Source organism: Hyperoodon ampullatus, assembly GCF_949752795.1.
Source record: "Hyperoodon ampullatus genome assembly, chromosome: 8".
Taxonomy (NCBI): Eukaryota; Metazoa; Chordata; class Mammalia; order Artiodactyla; family Ziphiidae; genus Hyperoodon; species Hyperoodon ampullatus.
Window position 1 is genome coordinate 27,321,927 of NC_136921.1, and position 27,111 is coordinate 27,349,037.

General features: G+C 38.3%; 1 protein-coding gene across 1 annotated transcript in view; it reads left to right on the top strand.

Moving 5' to 3' along the window:
• The window catches only part of LANCL1 (LanC like glutathione S-transferase 1), a gene marked incomplete at its 3' end in the record, with an annotated part of 40,904 nt that extends 18,109 nt beyond the window's left edge, over positions 1 to 22,795 (top strand). The window contains exons 4-10 of the mRNA XM_079710414.1: positions 6,364 to 6,571; positions 15,572 to 15,707; positions 16,257 to 16,403; positions 18,683 to 18,865; positions 20,760 to 20,936; positions 22,036 to 22,108; positions 22,719 to 22,795. Coding sequence (XP_079566540.1) covers positions 6,364 to 6,571; positions 15,572 to 15,707; positions 16,257 to 16,403; positions 18,683 to 18,865; positions 20,760 to 20,936; positions 22,036 to 22,108; positions 22,719 to 22,795 — 1,001 coding nt within the window. The remainder of the gene's footprint in view (positions 1 to 6,363; positions 6,572 to 15,571; positions 15,708 to 16,256; positions 16,404 to 18,682; positions 18,866 to 20,759; positions 20,937 to 22,035; positions 22,109 to 22,718) is intronic.
• Positions 22,796 to 27,111: the final 4,316 nt, after the last annotated feature.

Here is a 27,111-nt window from a genome sequence, read left to right on the forward strand (position 1 = left end):
GGGTTAATCAGAGAAAACTTTCATTTCTTATATTTCCACTAATCTGAAAGGAAAAAAAAATTAAGTAATTGATGAGCCTTTAAAGTTTCAACTAGGGAATAATTTATTTGAAACTTAGGTTGGAACAACCCACGCCCCCGCCTATAGGAAGTTCTTGTCTCCGTATCACTCAAAACTATTAAGACCCATTCTTGGGCATTAGCTGAACATCTCTAGTGGCTCCAGCAGTACCCGTAATCTGAACATGATTTTTCCCACCAGAGTACATGAAGAGAGTCTTCAAAAGCACCTAACCTACAAGGAAATAACTTGCAGATCTGAAGTACCATGGCAAAGGTTTTTACATCAGTGTAGGCTGGTGGTAAAATAAGTGAATAATGTTAAGGAATAATCTCTAAAATGCAGAATTACAGAGAAGTGCTTTGAGAGCTTCATACATCTGTGGAGATTTGTATCATCTCCATAGACATTTGAGATGCATCGAGGTCTTGATTGGTCAAGATGAATAGGACTAATGATCCCTCAGAAATCCAAAGGCTTACTATTAATTACTTCTCAACAGCTGGCTACATTTATAGTACTACTGGGGATAAGTAGCTGAGTAAGGAAACTGCAGATTTAGAAGTGTCCCTAAACAGTTTACCCTCCCTTCCCAGAGTTGTAGCTACAGAAGGAAACAGAATAGAAAAAATCTGGTTCAGAGCTTCCATACTGAAAGCCAGGACATATTCCTGTTACAGCAAAGTTTTATTTGTTTTTGTCTTTCAAGTAAATTAGTTTTCAACATTTCAAAACCAAGAGATTTATAGGATGAGCTGTGAGGCAGTGCCAGACATCCTGAACTTCTTATGAAGAATGACATCTGTCCCTGGTGTTCAAAACAGTGCTGTCCTTAGACCATTCTGCTGTGATGAATAATTTCTTTCCTGTCCATACAACAGCCACTAGCCACATGTGGCTATCAAGCATTTGAAATGCGGCTAGTGTGACTGAGAAACTGAATTTTAAATTTGTTTACCTTTAACTAACTTAAGTTTCTATAGATACTTATGGTTAGAATTTGTCACATTGGACACTGAAATTCTGAGCATCCAAACAGGCTCCAGGAGTTATAAGGTCAAAGTAATAGATATCTGGGTTTCTACCGGCCTCTGAGATCACAGGAGATAAGTAGGTTCTTTTCTTATTTTTTGGAGGACATTTGTCCAGCCTCTCTTCCCCGAACTCAGACTCATATATCCAGCTGCCTACTTGACAATTTCACTTGGATGTCTAATAAACATCTCAAACCTAACCTGTCCAAGGTTTGGCTCCCTCTTTCTGCCACCTCCCTGCCAGGCCCTGTGTTAGACACTTCTAGTGCTCGTCCATATCAGGTTGTCCCTCTCCTTCTGGGGTCCCGGGAGGATTAGACCTCTCAACTTCATTGTAGTTAGATGAGGCCACCTCTTCTGGTCCAGGGGCTCCGGGTGGAACCCCTGGACCAGAAGAGGTCACTTCCAAGCCAAAGAATTCAATTGCTGGTATGGTGCCCTGCAGTACTCTTCATGTTATGTATGTCCCTAATAAAGTCCTATATATTCAGTCCCATCTTAGAGGACCTGGACTAACACATATAGCCAAACTTATCTTTGAAAAATGCTGTTTTTGAATACTCCTCCTCTACATAAACTGACAGTAGATTAACATCAGATCTAAATTTGTGTCTAGTTTTTAATAATTTGAACCCCCAAGGAGTCCAGCCTTACTAATCAGGTCATCCTCTAGTCTTCTTGTCCACGTGGATTTGCTCAGATAATTCCACGTGCTGGGAGTACTCTCTGCATTTGCTCCATTTCGGGCTTCCCACAAATGAAGCTCCCCTTTCAGTCCACACCCCACCCATAACTACTTCCTGATGGTGTTTTTTTTTCCCCTGGGATAGAGCGGATACTCTGCCCACTTGTCTGTTCCTTCTCCACCAAGTCAGCTTCCAAGGCTCTGAATAACTACGGAATTAACATACCATTTCTAAAACAATTACTGACTTCACATGCTTAATTCTAAATGGTACTTTACTGATATTACTTAAATTTGTCTGGTTTTGCATGTAAAATAGAGATGATATCCCTATAACAACTTTCCTATACCCTCTGGGAAATAAAGTAAGACATCATCCAGAGTAGGAATAATCTCTTGTTCCTGAAGGAAAGTACTCATTACTTAACAGAATTAGGATATTATCCTAAATATTTATTGTAAAGTCACCTTTAATGACTTGAGAATTAATGGGAAAATAATGGATTCGATTTTGCTTTACTGATTTCTCAGCATATCTCTCTTCAGGTGGATTATTTTCTTTTTTAAATATGTCAATGTTTAAGTCATATATATGAGCAAATCTAACAAGATAGTAAAATTAAGACCAAAAAGCATTAGTTTTCATGGCTTTGTGACAGTCATTATCATGGAGTGGACCAGCTAAAACAGAGGAGAATATTTAACTTAAATTTTATATCAATGAAAATGTCAAACTTCATCCAGATTCATAAAAAGGTAGGGTGGTCTTCCATTTTTTTAACAAAATAATTCTAAAGTCTAAAACAATTTGGAGCATGTTTTTACAATTAAAGTCAATTTTAAATCTCATTTCAATCTTTTCTAGTCTAGAAGAAGAGGTTAAAGGGGTAGAAGAGGAAGCAAATCTTGATTAGTCTACCTTTTGCTTAGCAAACAGTATAGAAGGACATTTTATCTGCTGCTCAAATTTAAGCCCAAGAATATTCTTGATTAAGTAACATATTCTATGATTAAAGAAAAAAAACATTAAAAAGTTTAAACTCCGTTCATCATCCTGTATTGAGCCTCATGACCAGTTTTGATGGTTGTTATCTAGAAGCCAGTAAGAAACATTCTTTCTCATTATATTAAATGTCCTTTAGGGACTGGAATCGTATTTGGAGATGACTTTATGAATGGATACAACTGTAATCTTCCCCCCCAAACCTGGCCCTCCCCTAGAGGTGTTTGCCATCTCAGAGGATTGGCACCATTGCCCATCTAGCTGTTGAAGTTAGGCATCTGGGAGTCATCTTGATATTTCCCTCTCAGTCGTTCCCCACCAGGTTCTGTTGACTTTTACCTTCCAAGACAAGTATCTTTCCAGTTCAGTCTCATGTCATCTCTGCTGCAGCTACTCTTGTCTCTCACTTGTGCTCCTGAACTATCCTCCTGAAATTGCTCCTCCTGCATCCACTGTGCCATATACTCTTTTCCAAACCCTGCAGTTCAATTATGGTGAACTTTTAAAAACACGATTTAATTATGCTCTTGAATGGTGCTTTTCAAATAAAACCCAAAATCCTGAGCTGGTTTATAAGACCCTATGTGGTCTACCTTCAGCCTACCTCCCCAGCTTTGAAGAGAGCTGTATTCTTTAGGAGTAGGCTTACTAGCATAAGGGGAATGCACCTAAAATAACAGTCGCTTTAACACAACAGAATTTCTGTCTTGTGTAAAGCAATCAGTGTGTGGCAGCTTCACAGTCCTTCGGGTTCTAAGCTTCTTTGATCTTGATGCTTTACCATCCTCATCACAGAGCTGCCACTTCATGGTCTAAAATGGCTGCTCCAGCTACACCATCACATCTGCATTCCAGCCAGGAAGGAAGAAATGGCAGGTCCCCTCCCTTCAAGAACATTTTCTGAATTTACCCCCATTATTCCCACTATGTCTTATTGGTCAGAACTTACCCATGCACATGGCCATACCCATCTGCAAAGGAGACTGTTCTGGGCCGCCATGTGCCTAGCTAAAATCCAGGGCAGTATTGTTTAGAGAAGAGGGAGATAGATTTGGGGGGACCACTTAGCAGTGTCTATTATAAGAGCTAAATCTTTATCTTCCAGAGTGGAGCGTGAATCAAAAATAACTGATAAAGAAAAATCAAGAGAAAGTACATAGCATATTATTAGAAATATGGAGGCAGATATTAGAGGAAATAGATAAAATGATTGAAAGTGGTTGCTTCTGGGAGACAGGAGTAGATTGGGGCAGGAGACTGCAAATGCATATTAAACCTTATAGTACTGTTTGACTTCTTCCATGAAGAACAAATTTATTTTGATAAAAAGTACATTTTGAAAAGAGTTTTTAAAAGCATGGACTGAGGCCAGGGTTGTGAGTACACATAAGCACTGGATGAGTTTACCCTGCAGAGCCCTTGAAGTTGTGTTTTTATTTCCCACCTTGCCAATTATCGCTCAGCCTTCAGTATTTATGCAAAGGTGTTGTTATATGCGTGAATATTGTCAAAGGTTAGAAGATCATAAGAATCAAGTTCAAGATACTTGGTCACAGGCAAGTCCCCCATTTTTTCTATTATTAAATTAGGCCACCTGGGGTATAAAATATTGATGAGGCATTAAATGTCTTTGACTTAGGCATTTTGTCTTATTTTCCTGACCTAGACTGATTTGTAATAAGGTTGTCCAGGAGGATTTTTCTGATTGGCAGCAGCACTCCTCACTTCAAACCCTTTTCATCCTTTAGTGTCTTGTAGCAGGGAAGAAGGTAGGCACTGTAAACTGCAACCTACAGAAGATTGCTTAATCAAAATATGCAGACACAGAGGCCCAGAATGAAAAGACAGAGAGAAACAGAACCTGAGGTGATGGAAAGCTAATTGTCTGCTGATCAAAAAGAAAAAAAATTTCTTTTCATCTAAATGAAATATTGTGAGACTTGAGAAATGATTACCTGTTTTTCACGAGAAATGCATCAAACCTTAAAATTACACACCTTAATGGGTTTTGTTTGTTAAATGTTTAGGCCAAGAGGAATTGTTGATAATAAGAGACAAAGGTCTGGAAAGGAAAACCATCACTGGGCTTGTATTTAATCACTTTTTATTTTCTCAGATCTCAGTCATGTCATTATCTGGCCTCGGTGCCTACATAACTTAATTAGGGGAGTACAGGCAGTGATGGGAACAGGAGGGCAAAATGAAAGGGTAACAATTTAAATGGATTGCCTGCAGATGCCTGGTATGGATGGAGATGAAGCCTATTAAGGACCTAATTCTAGAAGAAGCTCTTGACATTGATCATTTGTGAAAAGGAGAATTTTTTTTCTTACCCACGTACAGGTTTTGTACACTTATGTCTACAAAGCTTAAATATTGGTACATCTGATCAGCAGCTTGTAGAATTACTAACACCAAGTCACTTTGAAAGAGTAGACAAGGTTATTAACTTTGGCAGAAAATGAATATTTGGCCTTAATATACATGTGAAATTGAATTGTCTGTAGCACAAAGCTTTGGAAATTACCCACGCAAGATAAGAAAACTATCTAAATTTAAAATTGTCCTCAGTACAGTGAAAAGTAATTTTGCAAACTGCATTTTTACTGCATTGAAATCCATAAAGAGATTGGCTCTGTTAATTTAGATTTAAACAGAGGTTCTGTGTCTTCTAAAAATGGTAAATGAGATGGAAAATGTACTTTAAGGGGAGAAATGAGTTTCTGGAAATGCTGCAGGCAGGCAGGCTCCCTACCCCATATCTTTGAGTCTGACATGAGACTAGTCAGCTTCAGAGGAAAGGCTCTATCTACTGTGACAGGCATTTGGAATGAGGACATGCAGACAGGGCCTCAATTACATATAGCAGGCTTCAAGAGTAGGATAAGAAGCAAATCAAGTAAAGCCCAAAGCAAAAGGCATTGGCAGCTTTTCTAGTATAGTTCCTAAAGTGGCTGGGTCCTTGACAGTGAAAAAAAAAAAAATTGGGAAACTGAATATATTTTCTTAGATCTCAAATAACTTAATAGTTTTCTTATAATCCCCTGCCTGGAACAATACTGGGATAGAGGATTTGGTTACTCTACCTGTCTTCTCATGCAAAAAAATGATCTTCTATATAAAGAAAAAATCTAGTTTTTCATTCCCTAGTCTTTGAATTTCTTTAGCTCATAAGAACAAACATTTCTTGTTTAAGTAAATTATTATTTGTAAAATAAATAGGTGATTATTCACCAAAGGTTGATTACCTATTATTTTAACCATCAAAAAGAATACATCAGCACAATAACCAGAGTGCAACAAGGATTAATATTAAACTTGGGTTTAGAGTTCTTAGAGTTCCTATTTTAATTTAGAGTTGTAATGATGAGGAAACTGACAACAAGGAAGTGTCTGCCTACTGTTCTTAGAGCTGCTTAGTAATAAAGCTGAGTCTAGACTAAGGTCATCTGAACTTCCAGATAATTTACGTATTTGTTATAGCTTATCAAAAATCAACACTGCTGAGTAGACAGTACACCAAAATAATACAGTCAACTGCTCTTCCCTCATCTGTACATGATTTTCTTTTTGCTTTTCAGGTATTGCTGTGCTTTACTTACACCTCTATGATGTGTTTGGGGACCCTACCTACCTACAGATGGCACATGGCTATGTAAAGCAAAGTCTGAACTGTTTGACCAAGCATTCCATCACCTTCCTTTGTGGGGATGGGGGTCCCCTGGCAGTGGCTGCTGTGGTGCATCACAAGATGAACAATGAGAAGCGGGCAGAAGACTGCATCACCCGGTAATGATGTTTCTTTCTGAGAATTATTATCTAAACATTATGCCTTAATTCTGTGTGTGTTAGCAAAAGAACACTTTATTGAATTTACTTTTCTCTCAGAAGTACATCTTACTGCTGTCATTTGATCAATCACATTATTCCTGAGTTGTAGTTAAGAAACAACCATTATAATCCTTATTTTATTGCAAGGTATAATGACACTGGGTTTCCCTGGTGGCGCAGTGGTTAAGAATTCGCCTGCCAAGGCAGGGGACACGGGTTTGAGCTCTGGTCCGGGAAGATCCCACATGCCGCGGAGCAACTAAGCCCGTGCGCCACAACTACTAAGCCTGCGCTCTAGAGCCTGCATGCCACAACTACTGAAGCCCGCACACCCTAGAGCCCGTGCTCCGCAACAAGAGAAGCCACCGCAATGAGAAGCCCGCGCACTGCAACCAAGAGTAGTCCCCACTTGCCGCAACTAGAGAAAGCCCACATGCAGCAAGGAATACCCAACGCAGCCAAAACATAAATAAATTAAATAAATTAAAAAAATTTTTTTAAAAAGATATAATGACACTGACATGTTCCAGATCAAACATCAGTTCCTTAGCATAAATGAGATCAAAAGCCTAATCATGTGATTACTAATCCAAGGTGCTATCCAGAATCAATAATCTGAAGAAACATGGTGCACGTGCTGCAGTGGGCTGGGAGAGGCCTCTGAAGGGAACACAGAGTCAAAACTGCTTTGCTTACAGGCAAATGACATGCAAATCCAGATTTTCATTTTTAATGTAAATCAGGGCAACCCACTAGAATTTTGTGAATCATGAAGAATTATGAAACTTTTATACAAATAAACTACAGTTTTTGCTTTAGTAGAGTGTATTGAACACTTTCAGAATTCTACTAAGAAATCTGGCTGCCATGCAACTCTTCATGCCGTGCTGTTAGGCTCCCCATAAGTATGCTAACATGCAGATAGTTGCAATTACAGCAGAGGTTTCTTTGGTTTGTTGTTTAATAGACTTGACTTTTTAGAGCAGTTTTCAATTCACAGCAGAATTGAGAGGAAGGTACAGAGATTTCCCATACACCCCCTGACCCACACATGCATAGCCTCCCCTGTTATCCACATCCTCCACCAGAGTACACTTGCTGCAATCGATAAACCTGCGTTGACAGATCATAATCACCCAAAGTCTGTAGTTCACTCTTGGCATTGTACATTTCATGGGTTTGGATAAATGTGTAATGACATGTATCCAACATTATAGTATCGTACAGAGTAGTTTCACTGCCCTAAAAATCTTCGCTCTGCCTATTAATCCCTCCTCTCTTCTTCCTAACCCCTGGCAACTATTGGTCTTTTTACTGTCTCCACAGTTTTGCCTTTTCCAGAATGTCACAGAGTTGGAATCGTATAATATGTAGCCTTTTCAGATTGGCTTCTTTCACTTAGTAATATGCATTTAGATTTTTCCATGTCTTTTCATGGCTTGATAGCTCATTTTTTTTTTAGAGCTGAATAATATTCCATTGTCTGGATGTACCACAGTTTATGTATTCGTTCACCTACTGAAGGACACCTTAGTTTCTTCCAAGTTTCGGCAATTATAAACAAAGCTGTTAAAAACATCCATTTGCAGGTTTTTGTGTGGACATAAGTTTCCAGCTCTTTCTGGTAAATACCAAGGACCATGATTGCTGGATTGTATGGTAAGACTATGTTTAGTTTTAGGAGAAACTTATAAACTGTCTTCAAAAGTGGCTGTACTATTTTGCATTCCCACCAGCAGTGAATGAGAGTTCCTGTTGCTCCACATCTTTGCCAGCATTTGGTGTTGTCAGTGTTCCAGATTTTGGCCATTTTAATAGATGTGTACTCATATCTCATTGTTAGCTTAATCTGCATTTCTCCGATGACATATGTCTCGGGGCATCTTTTCATATACTTATTTGCCATTTGTATATCTTCTTTGGTGAAGTGTCTGTTAAAGTTTAGCCCTTTTTTTTTTTTTTTTTTTTTTTTTTTTTGCGGTATGCGGGCTTCTCACTGCTGTGGCCTCTCCCGTTGCAGAGCACAGGCTCCGAATGCGCAGGCTCAGCGGCCATGGCGCACGGACCCAGCCGCTCCGCGGCATGTGGGATCTTCCCGGACCGGGGCACGAACCCGCGTCCCCTGCATCGGCAGGCGGACTCTCAACCACTGCGCCACCAGGGAAGCCCTAGCCCATTTTTTAAGTGGGCCTGGCAACATTTTAATTAGTGATCATCTCTGAGTTGACCATAGTTTTTGATTCCCACTATTCATTCTTATAAATTACTGTTAGAATAGCATTATCATTTCTGATTTTATTTGTTGAGGATCCCTCTGCTTTAGAGGTTCACAAGCAAGTCTCATTCAATGAATCACCCTTAACTTTCCTAAAAATAAATAGTGGCCTTTATAGTCTATATATAATGCCAGCCTCTCTCAAAATATGTACAGCCAAATAGTAATAGTTTGGTATGTGAAGAATGTTAATAGGTATTAAATGAAAGCAAGAGTTGTGTATTCAGACACAGTGAGGACCACTAATTAAACAAAGTTACATATGTGCCTTTACTGACTGCTCAGAGTGTTCAGTAGCTTTTATATTTGGGGGAAACCCAGGGGACTCTAGGGAACAGAATTTGCCACGCTTGTCATGTAGGCAGCCCTTTTTTCCTCAGGACATCTTCAGGCCTGTGGTTCTAACACTCTTTGGGGAACAATACCATATATTTATACTGGTTTATTATAAAACACTCTTAAGAGAGTAAACTAAAATTTCTTTTTTTTTTGATACCTTGGTATTGAAGGTGTTTTTGTTATTTATATCTTTGTTTTATTACATTTCAACAGTATTTTATTTATAGACTTGCTAAGGTTAAAAATATAAAATGTGGATATATGATAGGAAATAGCCTGTTTGTGGATGCAGATTTAATTTTTTAGATTTCTAGAGTTCATGGCAGACCAGAAAGAAAAAAAGAATTATTTGTAAATTACTTTCACATCTCCTCCCTTTTAAGGGAAAAATTTCTAAGTCTTTTCAGTTCAACTTCAGGAAATCCAACATTACTTGATGTCATCAATTATTTAATAAACCTAGTGGGCTTCCCTGGTGGCGCAGTGGTTGGGAGTCCGCCTGCCGGTGCGGGGGACACAGGTTCGTGCCCTGGTCTGGGAGGATCCCACATGCCGTGGAGCGGCTGAGCCCATGAGCCATGGCCGCTGAGCCTGCGCGTCCGGAGTCTGTGCTCTGCAACGGGAGAGGCCACAGCAGTGACAGGCCCGTGTACTGCAAAAAGGAAAAAAAAAAAACAAAAACTACTTACTTGTTTTACTTTTTACCTCACCTTTTTCCTCACATCACACAGCCCTTTTATATCACAGACACTCATATTCTCTGTGTGGTGTCTGTGTTGTGCTCTACTGCCAGCAGAGTATTTCAGCTTACCATTCCTGTATCTGCTTAATATAGTGGTCTTTCAGAATCATAATCTTGAGTTTTAGAAACCAAAAGGACCTTTGGGATTAATGAAAGTCTAATCCTTAGACAAACTGAAATCCAAAGAAATCAGTTTCCCTAAGGTAGGGGTTCTTCGCTTTGGAATTTTGAGAATCTTAGGGCTTCCAGAGGTATATAGAAAACCCCCAAATTGTATTCAACATGGAGAGAACATTTATTACACTTTTCTTGGAGGGGTCTGTGACTCCCCAAAGGGAGTGTGTGTGCACGTGTGTGCGTTCATGTCCAAATTGTCCACAGTTGTCTGAAGCAAGTGTTGGGGAAGATAATAAATAGCACTAGTTCTTCCTACTGCTTGATTTATACTGTCTGCTTTCTCCCTTCCTTCTATACAGAGATAGTTGGTGTAACTACACAAATAAAGAGCATTGCCTGTTTTGTGCCCAGTTAAGTGACTATAGCATATAGCATGCTTTGGGGCCAGCACTTACAGTGATGAAGCACTTTGGCTTTCTGGTCAGAAAATGTTATACCCTGTCTCTTTTGTAGTGTGATGAGTAAGAAAAGGACTTCTTTTTAAAAAGTTACAAACTTTTGATGACAAAAGGCAAAAACTCTCCCAGTAACACCCTGGGGAAATATTGGTAGGAGTGGAACAGAATTATCTTGTTTTTATATGTCTTTTTTCTTCCTTCAGTGACTTGCCTCTTCTAAAGATCAGTTGCTATTAATATCAACATAGCAAAACAAATAAATGGAGCTGCAATGATATGGGTTTGAGGGTTTCTGAAAACATATAAAATAATCATTTGATTGATAAATGCTGTCATTTGCATGTAAAACATGGATTTAAAGTCCTGCTTTTAGTAATTGTCAGATCCAACTAATAAGTTTTATTTTTTATTTTTTTAGGGAATGTACCAACAGTTTTTTTCCTTTGTCTTTCTCTTTCTGACTTTGTTTTTAACTTTTATTGAAATACGGTTGATTTACAATATTGTGTTTCAGGTGTACAATAAAATGATTCAGTTATATATATAGTATATATATATTCTTTTTAAGAATCTTTTCTATTATAGGTTATTATAAGATATTGAGTACAGTTCCCTGTGCTACACAGTAGGTCCTTGTTGATTATCTATTTTATATATAGTAGGGTGTATATTTTAATCCCAAACTCCTAATTAATCCCTCCCCCCACCCTTTCCCCTTTGGTAACCATAAGTTTGTTTTCTCTGTCTGTGAGACTGTTTCTGTTTTGTAAATAAGTTCATTTTATCATTTTTTAAATTCCATATATAAGTGATATCATATGATATTTGTCCTTCTCTCCCTGACTTACTTCATTTATAATAATCATCTCTAGGTCCAGCCATGTTGCTGCAAATGGCATTATTTTGTTCTTTTTTATGGCTAAGTAGTATTCCATTGTATATATATATACCACATCTTCTTTATCCATTCATCTGTCACTGGACTCTTAGGTTGCTTGTTTGCTTCCATGTCTTGGGTATTGTAAATAGTGCACTATGAACACTGGGTTAGATACATGCAACTAATCAGTTTTAATGAATTGAATTTAAATCCAGAAAAAATGGAATACTTCCTTCTTAAGTATTATTATAGTGAGATGCATTGAACAATACTTTATTTTCGAGTATTTGAAAGGTACTTGCCATCAACTTCCCAGATGCAAATGTGTTTGGTTGTAAAATAATTGGTATGCTAATTATATATCGCCACCTAGTGGTAATGCAGGTCATAGCATTGGCAAATAAAGGAATGGTGTTTTCTAATTCAGTGGTTCAAACACATTTTATTTAGGTGATGACATCATTGGAGTTAATGCAATATGCAATAATTGTTTTTAGTAACTCCCATAGAGCAGTATTTGTTTAAAAAATTGATAGTCATTTCCCTCTTTGAATAGTTCTTTCAATACCCTTTACAAAAATCAAGAGTGCTTTTTTATCTCTAAATTCTATACAGTTTGATACATTTATATTAATAATAATAAATTCTTATGAAGACTCTGAGATGTTCATTCTGTTTACTACAACAGTTGAGTTTGTATCTAGTAACAGATTTTATTAAGTTCTCAACATTACTGAGCTGCCAGTTCTGGTGTGAGAAAAAAATAGAATTTGTGTTAATAAATGTTTTTAAGTTATTTAAAAATATTAGGGGTATTGTGTGTGTGTGTGTGTGTGTGTGTGTGTGTGTGTGTGTGTGGTATTGAAGTAGAAAAAAATGGTCCATAACCACCCAGATAACTCTGTTGGCACTGGGGGGAAAAAAGTCCATCAAGGTATTCCAAGAAAATTGAAAGCAACCTCTGACCACTGTGTCCCTATTCCTAACATAACCACTGTTCCACTGTGAGTTAAATGCCTGTGTTTGTAATAGAGAAAAATGCATGAGCCAACATTTGCATATTTAACCAATTTGATTGAGATGCCTCCATTTGTTGAGGTATAATATGGACAGATTTAACTTTGTCAGTAACTGCAACCAGCCAAGCTTTTTCAAACCCCTCTCTCCTGCTGGGGAATAAGTTCCCTTAAGGATGCTTTCATAACTTTTTCTCAGTCATTGTTTCATAACTGTCAGACCTTTTTACTCACTAAAATCATCTCATTCTGCTTATTTAAACATGTCTTCTTCATTTTTAAGCCTAAGTATTCCCCGCCCACCACAGGCTTGTGGAAGTGGGGTGGGAGGGGTTGGGAGAGGAGGATTGTTTTCTCTTTCACAAGTATCTTCCTTTCAGAGTTAGGACTCTCTACCTACTGATGTATAGCCTGGTGGTAGCAGTTTTTGTTTTCTTAGTTGTAGATACTGGTTGCCTCCAGAGATTAGAGGTAGGGGCTATATACCCTCTCAGCTATCACCTTACCACTGAGTAAATGAAGGCACAAGCAGTTAACCAAACTCTACCAAATGTACAAACATTTATTAGGAAGAAGACACACACACACACACACACACACACACACACACACACACGATTAGTCCTCTGCCCTGTTCTTGTGGCTCAGAGAAAGCCACGTCATCCTTTGACCCTTCTTAGATCTTACTCATCAAACGGTGCTAGAGCCCATACCATCTCCCAGATGTCCCACCCATCTTCACCACTCATTCCACCAATGAAATCCATTTTCTAACATTCTTTACTACACTTATTATCAAATCCTCTGGTGTAAATTTTGATCAAGTTATTTGAAGTGCCAAGTCTCTCTGAATGTTGATTCCTTACTAGAATACTTCAAATATAACCAATCACTCCAGGGATATGATTTCTGATACTTCAAATGCTTATTAACCATTCTTAGTATATAAAGTTAAATAATATACATACACAGGCATTGTTTATACGTAACTACTTTAAAAATACGTTTTTAAATCAGAAGGGACCATTCATTTTATAGATGAGAAATTTAAAGTATAGAGATTAAATAGCATGTTTAGTGTCATAAGCTACCCGGTGACAAGGTCATTTTTTTGGTAAGGCTAATGTCCTCTCATTACTACTCTTCTCCAGAAATTCCCTGACTCCACCCCCCATACTTTTTTAGTATACCAATATCATTTTGTCCAGTTTTACAAAAAATTAAATTGTTTTAATAATTTAAATGGTCTCACATTGAATTTATAGAATAATTTAAGGATAACTGGGGTGTGCTTTCAAAATTTCATGAAAAATGTATGTGATGAAAAATGTGATGAAAATGTGATGAAAAATGTAGAATAGCAAGGACATTTTCCCTACCTATCATATTTCCTGCCCCCACCACCAAAAAAAAAAAAAAAAGGTTCATTCTCAGAGTTCAGACTACAAGTACAGTTGCGTCCCTGAGCTCTTATCCCTCTGTGAGCTCCACCTACTTTCTGGTTCCCTGGTACTTCCCTTGTTGGTTCTCTGGAAAGAAATCTGAGGCTTTGGTTATCCTACTCAGGCACACACTTCCCACGAATGTGCCTGCATCTTGGGGGTCAAGTGATGGGGAGGCTAGAAGGAGAAGTGAGGCAATGGGCCTTCCCTCACCCCCTCACCCCTGGGACCACAGCCCCTCCAGTCAATGAGGACAGGTCCCCCCCTCAGAGTTTTGGCTCCTATTGCCTTGGCTTCTGCTGCCACCATGAGATTGCTTGTGGCCTAGGGAGTGAAAGAACAGAAAAATGAAAATAAAGAAAAATGAGGTGTTTTACCCACTCTCTCTGATATTAAGAGTTCCCCTTCCTGGTCTTTCTTGAGATAAAACTAAAGGGCTCTTTCCGGGACTGTCTCTGTCAGCACTTTGATGCCCACTTCCAGGTTTCAGGCGGCACTGAGTTCAGGCCAGGGAAATACCAGAGGGGAAAATGTGGTAAACTCACCACGGATTTGGCAGTACTTCAGGTTCTGGTCATCCCCATTCTGCCAGCTACTGTTTAGTTTTCAGGGCTCTCAGTAGCAGCTTCACACATTCTCTCTAGGTTTTGGAGCTACATATACTGACTGGGAGAGGCAGGTTGGCATATGCTTACTCCACCTGACCTGGAACCAGAACCGAAAACAACTTTTTTTTTTTTGAGTTTTTTGAGAAGCTGAACTGAGTCTATCAATAGGGAGCTAATAAATTATAATACATTCATTCAGTGGAATACTGTACAACTGTGATAAAGAATGAGATCACTCTGTATGTGATGATAAGGAATGGTTGTCAAGATGTATTGTTCAATAACAAAGCCACAAAACACTTGGGGAAATATGTTTATAAATAAGTATATGTACTCTTATATGTGCATACAATAGTTCTAGGAATATACAAGATATTGGTAATCATGGTTATTTCTAAAGAAAAGGAGTAGGAGCTGGGAGACTGACTGATCCCTTTGTGCTGTCGGCATGTGCTACCGTTTGTGGTAACTCAGGCTGCTATACAAACACTTCAGCTAGGCCAGATGACACATTTAAGAAATGAATCAAGCAAGGAGATAACTGGGGTGCAGCAGGCATTTCATTTTATGGAAATAGGCCCTTTGAGTGTTGACTTAGTCCTTTCCTCAGACTGAATGTTCTAATAGCTAGTAGTCCTTGGCTTCTCTGACCCCAACTGGTGGTATCAGAGCATGCTGCCATGAGGGGCTAGGGAGGCTGCAGGTGGTCCCAGCCACACTCATGTATTCCTTCATTCTTTGGACTTCTTATTTGTCAGTTCCATTGTGAGCTGAAGAAAAGAAATGTAGTTGATGGTTCATCTTTGAACCCTGATTATTACCCTTTGTGGTCTGGCCCAGCCCTCTTAGTATTTAAAGTATAACAATATATAGGTTATAATATGTAAGTATATTTAAATATTTATATTTTATATATTTTATTATTATATACTTAAAATAATATAAATAATTCCATATATGTGTATATATAAAACTATATATATATATATTTGTGTGTGTTGTTTTAAACATATCATTTTTTAAGTATATATCTCTACCTGGTCCCTTTTACATCATCTTAAGCATGTATTTTTGTTCCCAGGCTAATTCACCTACATAAGATTGATCCCCACGCTCCAAATGAAATGCTCTATGGACGAATGGGCTACATCTGTGCTCTTCTCTTTGTGAACAAGAACTTTGGAGTGGAAAAGATTCCTCAAAGCCATATTCAGCAGGTACCACGTTTTTGTGCTTTTTGGAGTCTTTTTAGGATTCCACCTACCACCTGCCTAAACTATTGGTTTTGTTTCCCTGGTTGGCACATCCCAGGTAGCTGGAAGGTAAGGTATATCTTAACCTCTGAAGGTCAGGCATGATCAGAGAACCAGCAGCTTCACTTGGAGTGCTGTTGGGAACTGTATAGAGAGTGACTTGGACTAAGAAGTCCAGCTGCTCCATTTGAGAGTTTAGAGGCCATTCAGAGGAAAATAAGGGCCAGATTTCACCTCCAAGGTGCAGGTGTTCCTCTCGTATGTGAAGGAGTTTTGCTTCCCTTTGACAGGTGAATTCTTGTGAGCTGTAGTAGAAAGAGTTCAAAATCTTCCAGACTCTCCCTCTTTTAGGCAGAATAATCCCACATGCTTCTCTGAGTACAGAATCAAACTGTGCCCGTCCATGGCCATCAGGTGGTGTCGAATTTGCCACGTTCTCCAGTACCTCTTAGCAAAAAAGTTCCTTGGCGCCATTCTGATTCTTTCCTTATTTTGATCGATTTCTCCCTGCAGATTTGTGAAACAGTCTTAACCTCTGGAGAAGACCTAGCTAGAAAGAGAAACTTCACAGCAAAGACTCCACTGTTGTATGAATGGTACCAAGAATATTACGTGGGGGCCGCTCATGGCCTGGCAGGAATTTATTACTACCTGATGCAGGTAAGAGGGGATGATGATGGAGTTAGCATGTGATTCCTGACTGTACTATCTAGGGTGAGAAGACAGGTGCTCCCGCTCTAATTTTTCATTCTGCCAACCACTGCATCACTGTCCTGGTAATCACCTGGCCTAGGTAAACAGGGACAGTGCTTGTGAAAGTGCATTTAAAGTGTGTAAACATAAAAGCCACTGTGCTTTGAGATGACTGATTCGTAGGTGAGCACACTTGCCCACCTCATGCCGCTTGTGCAGACTGAAGTGTTTTGACCTATTCTTTTAGATGAAGTGCCTTCTGCTCTGCTCTTCTCTTTCAGCAGATGCCTTGAATTAGTATTATTCCACACTATAAGGCACAACCCATTGAAACAAATTTCAGGAGTAAGAACAAAATCAGTAGAAAACAAAGGAGAATATGCTGCCTAAAGCTCAGTTAGAGAGCAAAACTAAGGAGCCTTTTCAGTGGATTTTGTGTAACTTACCTGACATAGCTGAATATGCCATGCTCAATGGTTCTTCGGATCTAAAACTATTGGGGGATATCAGCCAAAGCCAAATAGACTAAGGGCAAATAGAGTTTACTGCATCAAGCATAACCTGGAAAGGGAGGTCAGAAGAGGGCTTCTCATGAGAGCATCATTTCTAGGGGCTTGTTTAACTCTCCTTAAGGAGAAATCGGCACTTTGTGTAAGAATAAGAATTGATGGTAAAAGAATATTGAATTTTTAATGACGGTAAAGGTGCCCCCCTCAACTTCCCAAAGTACAATGTGGCATAAAGAAAAGTGTTTCATTGATATGTTCTACAAGAGTGGTTGGATATAAATACCAATAGCTGGTTGAGTAGCTGGTTATAATAATGCAAAATCAACATCAGACCTATCCTCTCCCTATAACTAAACAAGGACAACAAAGCTGAAAAACAAGGTTATTATTGCTTTTCAATGCAGAGTCACTCTTTGAATGTTAGTGGCAGTAGGAGACCAACTCTTGTATTTATTCTGCACTTCTCAATTCAGAGTTTTATAATTAGGGGTTTTGACAATTCAGACTTAAATTCCTTTACTTTTCTGGCACACTCCCTCGTTGGCTCTCTATTTCCAGAAGTAAATATAGATTCTTGAAAGTTTTCGGGGAAGAAGAAAAACCTTGAAGTTTCAAGGTGAATTAGAATCATACATGTTAATGACTGGATGGCCTCATGACCTTTCTTTGAAGCAGATCATCAGGTGTCTTACCCTCTGCCTCCATGTGTTGGTTGTAGTAAGAAACCTGGAAACCCAAGTATTGAATTTTCCATTTGCACATAATTATCTGTTTGAAATGATTTAATTTTTAATCCTAAAAGTGCATTCTGGTAGGTGCCTATGTATCAACATAAAACATTATTTTTAGGCCATTTTGGATAACTTCTGCAAGTTTGAGGAGAATCCAGTCATTCAACTCTAGCATTTTAAACTAAGCTTGAACAATATTCTTTGGGTAAAGTGAAATCTAAATGTGCCCTAAAGAACTTCGTTGCCTGTTCAGTACCTGTGAGCGCCTTATGGCCGGTATCTCCTCGTTCCCTGCTGCCTCTGCCTGTGCTTCACAGCACTGCCTCCCTCTCATTCCAGGTGCTCACCCCCTGCCTGGCAAAGACAAGACTGAATTTGGTGTTTAAAGAACTGTGAGGTGCACTGAATTCAGACCAGGACCAAAAGGAGAAACTAAAAATTGTATCAAAAATGAAGGCTCATATGCCATATGGCAACGAGTCCTATAAATCCATACATTGTTATATCAAAATAACCCTTCATAAGTATCAGTCCCAAATCTTTTGCAGAAAGGCTTAATCTAGAGTCACACCAATTCGGGATCTAGATCCCAGGTCTCCCAACTTGTTAGCGTCCTCTCCTATTGGAAATATCACCTATCTCTTCTCTAAATGCAAGTTGTGCCTGGTTTGTCTAATGCATCTCTTTGTGGTCTTTAAAGTGTATTAAAACCTTAGGAAACTTCTCATACACTCACGTTCTTAAGCATTGGCTTTGGAAAATTATTTATATGTGTATAGATAACAATAAATATCGAAAAATAATACGTACATAAGGCTCCAAGTATTAACGGATAGCCTAATTTTAGTTTGGACCAGTAGGTGAAAAAATTGGATGGAATCCAGAACCTCTTAATGACTTTCAGTTCATTTTGGTCATGTTTTCCTTCTTGTTTAAAACTCATCCCTGAGCCTTAGTAAGATCTGTTTGTTTCCGCAGAACTGATAATTCCCTTTCTTGTTTTTAGCCCAGCCTTCAGGTGAGCCATGGGAAGTTACATAGTTTGGTCAAGCCCAGTGTAGACTATGTCTGCCAGCTGAAATTCCCTTCCGGCAATTACCCTCCTTGTGTGGACGATGCTCGGGATCTGCTGGTCCACTGGTGCCACGGTTCTCCTGGGGTCATCTACATGCTCATTCAGGCCTATAAGGTACTGTGAGTTTTCTCATTTTTAGAAATAAATTGGAAAACATAAAATTCTATAATTTAAAATTAGTTTTCTGTATAATTCTTGAACAATATATAGACAAACCAATTGTTGGACCTAAAATTACTTTGCTGTATGGATTATAATTCATTTTCACAGTATCCATCTGTACCACAGCACACATTATTTCATAGAACAGGGGACTGCTTCACGGACAGGTAGAGTAGCCAAGATTAGCATCAGTGGCAGAGCCAAGATAAATATCCCAGGAGCTCAATTAAAAATAGAAAGAATCTCCTTGGGCATTGTTGGTGGGAATGTAAAATGGTAAAGCTACTGTAGAAAGCAGTTTGGCGGTTCCTCAAAAAATGAAACGCAATTAACATATGATCCAGCAATTCCACTCCTAGGTATATATACCCAAAAGAAGTAAAAACAAGGTTTCAAACAGATACTTGTACACCAGTGTTCCACAGCAGCATTATTCACAGTAGCCAAAGTAGAAACAATCCAAGTGTCCATCAACAGATGAATGGATGGACAAAATATGGTGTATACATACAATGGAATATTATTTAGCCATAAAAAAGAATTAACTTCTGATCCATACTACAACATGCATGAACCTTGTAAACATTATGCCAAGCGAAGTAAGCCAGATCCAAAAGGACAAATACTGTAGGATTCCACTTATATGGTGTGATGGTTAATATGAGGTATCTAGAATAGGCAAATTCATAGAGAGTAGAATAAAAGTTACTAGGGGCTGGGAGGGTGAGACTTATTGCTTAATGGGTACAAAGTTTCTGTTTGGAATGTTGAAAAAGTTTTGGAAATAGATAATGGTGATGGTTATACAACATTGGGAATGTAATTAATACCACTGAATGGTCCACTTTAAATGATTAAGATGGTAACTTTTATATATGTATTTTACCATAATTAAAAAAATTCAAATATCACTTCTAAAAAGCATGCTATGACAGAGCCATAATCAAAGAAGAAAAGTTTTTTCTTTGAGGGGAAAAAAATGGAAGTAAACCAAGATATCTATGTTCATTGGTGCCCATTCTACCAATTACAAATCTATAGACTCTAAATAGGGACTGGCATCTCATGGTCTAAATAAGCATTTAGTATATCAAATTTTGCCTTCAGGAAGTTAAATATAATGCACAAACTTTTAAAACTGTCTTATTCTACTTCTGTACTGCAATGAGATATTAAAAATGTCAGGAATTCCCAGGCAGTCCAGTGGTTGGGACTCCATGCTTCCACTCTAGGGGGCACAGGTTCCATCCCTGGTGAGGGAACTAAGATCCCACAAGCCATGCAGTGTGGCCAATAATAATAATAATAATATTTTTAAACCTTTGATCAAGATATAGGAGGCCACAATAGATTGTAAAGATGTATCTCTATTTTTCTGAAAAGTATAGTGTTTTATAATCAAATCAGTTTTTGTAATCAATTTGATAAACAGTTTCTTCTCAAGTGTATAAAGAAACTTTCTAGTAGTGAAGGGTATCATGTTACAGAAAAGACAGTGTTTATTCTTTGGAAATTGACTAATGATAACAGCAAGTTGCAAGTAAATAAGGCTACTTCACCAATAACACCCGCATACACAAACATACATACATATAAAACTTACACCATGCAGACAAGGTCATGCCCAGTTATGTATTTAAAAACAAAAAAAAAGCTAGTGAATTCTTGTAATTTGTCCCCACCGATATAACACATCTCTCTGTCTCTGAATTCCTACCCTTTCTTGCCGAGGCAACTCCCTGTCTCCTCCCTTATCCTGTCTCCCTTTCTCTCCTATCAGGAAGGAAGGTCAGTGGAGGTTTCTTTTCTATCCCTTGTAATAAAACTATGTCCCTTGACTCTGCAGGTGTTCAAAGAGGAACAGTATCTCAATGATGCCTATCAGTGTGCTGATGTGATCTGGCAGTATGGCTTGCTGAAGAAGGGGTACGGGCTGTGCCACGGCGCTGCAGGGAATGCCTACGCCTTCCTGTCACTGTACAACCTCACGCAGGATGCGAAGTACCTGTACAGGGCCTGTAAGGTAGGAGTCAGAACCGCCGAACAGAACACACCTTTGCCCAGGAGGCTGTAGAAGTGTCTCTAGTTAATCTGATTTAATTCATTTATTTTTTTAAACCGTAAGTCTATAGAACAAACACAGTTTAAGAAGAACCTTCAAAAGCTATTCAGTTGGTCATTTCTAGAGATGTGGATGGAACTATAGAGTGTCATACAGAGTGAAGTACGTCAGAAAGAGAAAAGCAAATATCATATAATAATGCATATATGTGGAATCTAGAAAAATGGTACAGATGATCGTATTTGCAAGGCAGAAACAGAGACACGGACATAGAGAATAAATGTATGGGTACCAAGGTGGGAAGGGGTGGGGTGGGAGGAATTGGGAGACTGGGATTGACACATATACATTATTGATACTATGCATAAAATAGACAACTGATGGGAACATGCTGTATAGCACAGGGAACTCACCTAATGCACTGTAGTAGCCTAAATCGGAGGGAAGTCCAAAAGGGAGGGAATGTCTGTATGTGTATGGCTGATACATTTTGTTGTGCAGTGGAGGCTAACACGACATTGTAAAGCAACCATACTCCAATAAAATTTTTTAAAAAAGGAAAAGAAAAGAAAATGAGAGAAGAGGGCATTGGTGGGGCAGTTCTATAAACAGGACTGCCTTAGTTGGTTATTTAGAACTTTGGACTACCCATGTGTCATTAAATGTTTTGCTGTGGAAGAAAAAATTTTTTAATTAAAAAATAAAATAAAAATTTAAAAAGCTATTCAGTTGAATTAGCTTTTTTTTTTTTTTTAAAGGACATAAATCTACTCAGCAGCATTTGTGGTGGGGTTGGGAGAGTGCTGGGAGATGTAAGGTGGTTTTGTTCCTTTCTTTCTTCTTTGATAACCTTGGAGATGAGGCTCAGACAGCTCATTAAATTCCTCCCATGCTTCATTCGTACTCTCTTTTAGACCATCCATTTCTCTGCATCAGCCCCTTTCTCTGCCTTGAAGATAGTTTTTGACTTTTCAGAGTAAATGTTAGAGACAATCTCTGTCAACTTTTAGGGGTCTCTAGAAGAAATCAGTTCAGTAATTTAACTTGGTCTCATTTTCAGTTTGCTGAATGGTGCTTGGATTATGGAGAACACGGATGCAGAACACCAGACACCCCCTTCTCCCTCTTTGAAGGTATTGTTCACACGTTACTTATTTGCCTTATAATATCAGCATCTGCTTCTCTGCTTGGTAATTAATGTTTCTTAATTTGAGTTTTGTCAACAAATTAATTTCATAGTTATTTCTTAAACTGCTTCTTTATTTCCTAATACAATAACTCAGTATTAAAAATCAGTTAGCACACAGACCACCATGGACCCAATAGTAGTAGTTATTATGGTGACTACTGTTTATGGAGCCAGGCACATGCTGGGCATTTTGCAGATGTTATCATGAATCATCGCAGCAAAAATATACATTATTATCCTCGTATCACAGATGAGGTTCCTGAGGCTCAGACAGGTAAATGGGGCCACAGTGAAGGAGCTCACATACGGTAAATGGCAGGGCCGTGCCTTGAAATTGTCTGGCTCCGCTCTCCCTCCTGGCTTCCACCTGGGTGAAGAGGCTGAGCCTCTCACTCGTGATCTTGTCTAATGAGCTGCAACATACATCAACAGGTGCCCACTTCATTTAAATCATTTAAATTAATATCATAATGTTGTTTATGCTACAAAATGAAGCCAGTCTATAATACATCGTCATTTGGTGTAATAACTTGTGCCCCTTTCTTTTCCTTCAGGAATGGCTGGAACGATTTATTTCTTGGCTGACCTCCTAGTGCCCACGAAAGCCAGGTTTCCTGCATTTGAACTGTAAGAGCAAAGTCCCCCCAGTGCAACTCACTGCATGAGCCTTTCTGTGTATCATACCTGGGCTAAAGCAACAATAGAGTCAAACTGTGTACCTGATTTTTTTTTTCAGAATATGTCTTTAATTCAGTTCCTTTTTATTATTTACTTTTATTTTAAAATACCCAGGGAAATATAAATTAACTTCAGTTTATCCTAAAGGGAGGACAGGTGATATGTACAGTATTTTGAGGGCATATATGCATATATTTCAGAACTTGGAGGCAGTCGTATTCTTACTAAAGTTTATGAATATAACCATCTGTTACAGTTCTAAAAATGTTTAAAAAAAACTAAATGTAGATAAATACATGCTTATAGCTGGATATTGACCTCCACCTCTTCTCTTTAGTATTTTTTTTATGACAGTTTTATGACTTTACTTTTCTCTAAGTGGTTGATTATGAAAGGGGACAAAAATATAACTATATGATTCCAGGACAGAAATTGCAAGAGTTGCCAACTGGGCTAGGGACCTAAACACCCTTTTTCAAATTCACAATGCTTATTTAAACTAGAGATAAACATACTTTCAAATTTGCCTCTTTTTGTTAGTAGAGCATCCAGGCTCTATAATCCAACATCTTTATCGAAAACTTCTGAAATATGATAGTTGTTATATGAAAATTCCGATTTGAAAGTTATTTCAAGATAAGCTAACAAAAAGTTTGTTTTCTCCAAATAAGCTAGTATGTTTTGGAACTACTTATGTATATTTGTTTCTTCTTTGGAATTAGTGTAAGATCGGGAAATGAGATTTCTGTGTGTAAATATATTATGACCTAGGATTTGAGTCCACCCTTTCTGACTGACCTTCTAAATTTTGATTTGTGTTTTACTTACTTTGCAATGACTATGCTTTATAAAGCGTTGGCTGCTTGGTACAAGCCATAAGGTATTTTCCTTCCTATCTAACTAGATGTTGATCTTTTCACTAAATAGTAGAGCATTCTACTTGTTTAAAAAAGGGGGAGAGGGCTGCTATATTGCAAAATCGCTAAGCTTTCCATAGAAATGCTGGTTCCTGAGAAGGTATTGTCCAGTGATTATTCTTAGAACAAATGGCTTTTGTCTCTTTGCATAGCCTAGGCTTTAACACTCATCCATTTCTGAGCCCTCAGGATCGGGTACTGATATGGTAGGTGAAGGATCCCTGGTGCTTCAAATTCTGTACAAATTGTTTTGACTCATCAGCTCCCATTCCTCCTCCTTCCATTGCTGACTTTCCCAGGCTTGTTTTGTCTTTTCTATGTATTTTGACTGATTTTGAAACATTTTGCAGCTTTTAAGAAAACAGGCTCTAAGAATTTTTAATGTGCCTATTTCACAGCTTTCTCGGTCACAAAAACATGCTATTTTTATTGGAACTTTGAACCAAATCCCCACTGAGTATATGTTGGTTCCTGTGGATAGCAATCCCCTATTATTTTCCATTTAGCACCAAAATAGCTAATATTATTGGCAATTGCCTGACCCTTTAAAGGCTACTGACAGTAGGATCTAAAACACAGCCCACTGCTCAGTTCCCAGGATTAGCTTATTCCTCTGTGGTTCATGCTAGTCAGGGACAACCCTGTGCCTCTCAGATTTTGAAGTGCTGCTGGCAAGCTGTGTGCAAGCCGTGCCTTTCTCGTGAACATTTCACATGAACAGTGTCAGCATCCACAGAAAAGCTAATCTGCCTTTGGATGGGTGTCCAGCTTGAAAGAATAGACCCCGTTTGGTTTAGTTAAATGTCTTACTAAACTGTACCTGCACTTTTAGCTACTGTAGTTACTAACCAAGGGAAAAAGAACAAAACACTTTCTCTTAACCAGAGGAGACTGATCACAGTGCTTCACAAACAAACAGCTTAATTAATTTAACCCCAGGAAGACATCAAGGCAGGGAGAAGAACATTTTGAATAAGATTCTTATTCCTATTTGGATTGCTGTTTAGCTACTGCCATCCCTTAACTAATTTATCAGTGCAAACACAATTCAGTTTTCATTTTTTTCTTTAGCTTTTTAAGTTATTAAACTGGCAGGATTTTATATTTGTGCCACTGTTTGTTTTATTTATGTTTAAGAGCTCAGAACGTTTGATAGGATTTTAAACTCAGGCAAAGGCTATAAAACTCAGACTAATACCCTAACACCATTGTAGAAACTGAAACTTTTACACTAGTTTCTTAGTTTTGAAAGGAAGAGGCATCATTTCAGTTCTATTTCTGTTACATCATTTTTCCCTCAGATATTTTTCTTTTTGTTAGAAAACAAAACAAGACGAAAAACTGCGCAAAACTGCTTCTCAGAAAACTCAGAAGTATCTTTTATCTCCATGTAAAGACTAGGTAGTGAAACCTTAAAACCTTGTCAAGCAGTATTCATTTATCCTGTCGTGTGTTTCTGTGAACATCACGATCAGTTATTTACATCAATCCTGTTGGTCCCATCAAGAAATCAGTCTTTAATCCTTAGAGTCATTTGACCCTCTTTCATCTTTGATGTCACTTTCAGTTATTTGGCATCAAAAGCCTTCACGGTAGGTAGAGTTTTAGGTAAAAGCGGCCATTTTCTCTCTTATTACAACTTCCCCGCATAACTTGAGAGGTATACTTTGCTCATAAGTCCTCAGGTTAATTGGTGTCTAATCTTATAATGCCCTGCCTTCTCTTGACTGAGTTTGAAATACAAAATGTGAAGAGTAAACATTAACTCATCTACTCCTTTGGCTACTTGAACTCATCTATAATCTTTTGTTATCCATACTCAATTCTGACTTCACCGCTGCTCCCCCTAAAGAGGTCAGAGCACCCTACTTCTGTATTGTTAAGCTGTAGAAGAACTGTTTCTCTCCTACAGGTACAAAACAAAGTGGGATATTCAGGGATCCTACGCCAATGTTATGTTGCCATTTATTGGAAAGGGCTGGAATTGTATGTATTTCTGTGTTCCGTAAAGGATTTGACTTAACTGGTTCTCAATAAAATTTTATTAGGACTATTATATATTGTCATGTGCTTCTTGTTTGCTTTGGTTTAAACTTAAGAAATATATTTCTTCAATGGCTTTTTCTTTATGCACTCATTCCCTAGGGTTTGTCCCTGACTTTTTCTTCATTGTTGGGTCAAACAAGGTTTGAAGTACTTCATGAAGGTAAAAATTTATTAGAGGAAAATACTTAAAAATCTGATCATTATAGAATTAGGAAGAATCTACTAGGCTTCAAGCAAAGCAGTATATCAACCAGCTCATACATATGAGAATCCACTCTGAGGTTAGTAACTAAAGGTCTCATTCTAGAAATCGATTTCCCTGCTGACCAGTTCTGAAAGGAACTTTGACTAGAGGGGGAGATTAAATGGGGCATAATTATAAAGTATATGTGCAGATGTTGGAAATGAGTTCTGCTGAATCACCTGGCATGACTGTACTACTTCTTTTCATGACACAGCTATTTAGTGTCACTTAGCACACCAAAATTCGCCAAATTATAAAATACTTGTTTCCATCCCCATATTACATTTTGTCCCCTGGTACATATGATTAAAATGCCTTTCATTCCCCTTGTCTATTGTTTGAATGACTCACAGTACTAAGGATAAATGCACAGTTATTTTGCTCCTTTGAGTAAAGGTATAGATGATGGCATCACATCTTTAGATGTGGGCAAGGGGGTGTGGAGAGGACAGTGCTCTGTAGAGGCCACCCAGAAACTCCAAAGTGATGCTTGCAGCATTCCCCCTAACTCTCCACAAGATTACATTTCAATTGGTAAGGACAGCTAGCTCTGTTCTCAGGCTTACCATTCCCTGGCTCATCTTCCTACCAGAAGAAAAACAATGACAGGCACTTTAAGTTGCACCACAGTTGTAACCTCATGAGCAAACAAAACTTGAAGAAGTAATTCATCTCCTGCGACTCACCTATAGTAATTTATTTTTTCCTAAACTTTGCATTAGAAAAGGCCTTTGCCTCCCTGCTTCTCATACTCTCTGAATAGAATAATAATTGTTGTGTCATTTCTTCTTTCCCAAGACAGTTCCCACTGTGGATTCAGTGTCATTAAAAGACTCATGTATTCTCTACTCTCATAAGCATCAAAGTGAGAAAAATCTACAAGTCAGTCCCCTGATAATTTGCTTTCGCATTGCGTTTCCCATTCAAATTTGCCCTCTTACTTCTGAAGCTGAGGGTCAACTAACAAGCAAGAGAACACTGGGCTTTTTTACAGTGGAGAGCATGTTGGCTTCATTGGTCCCATTATGTAAGCTTTCCAAACACTATTTTCTAGAAGCCGTG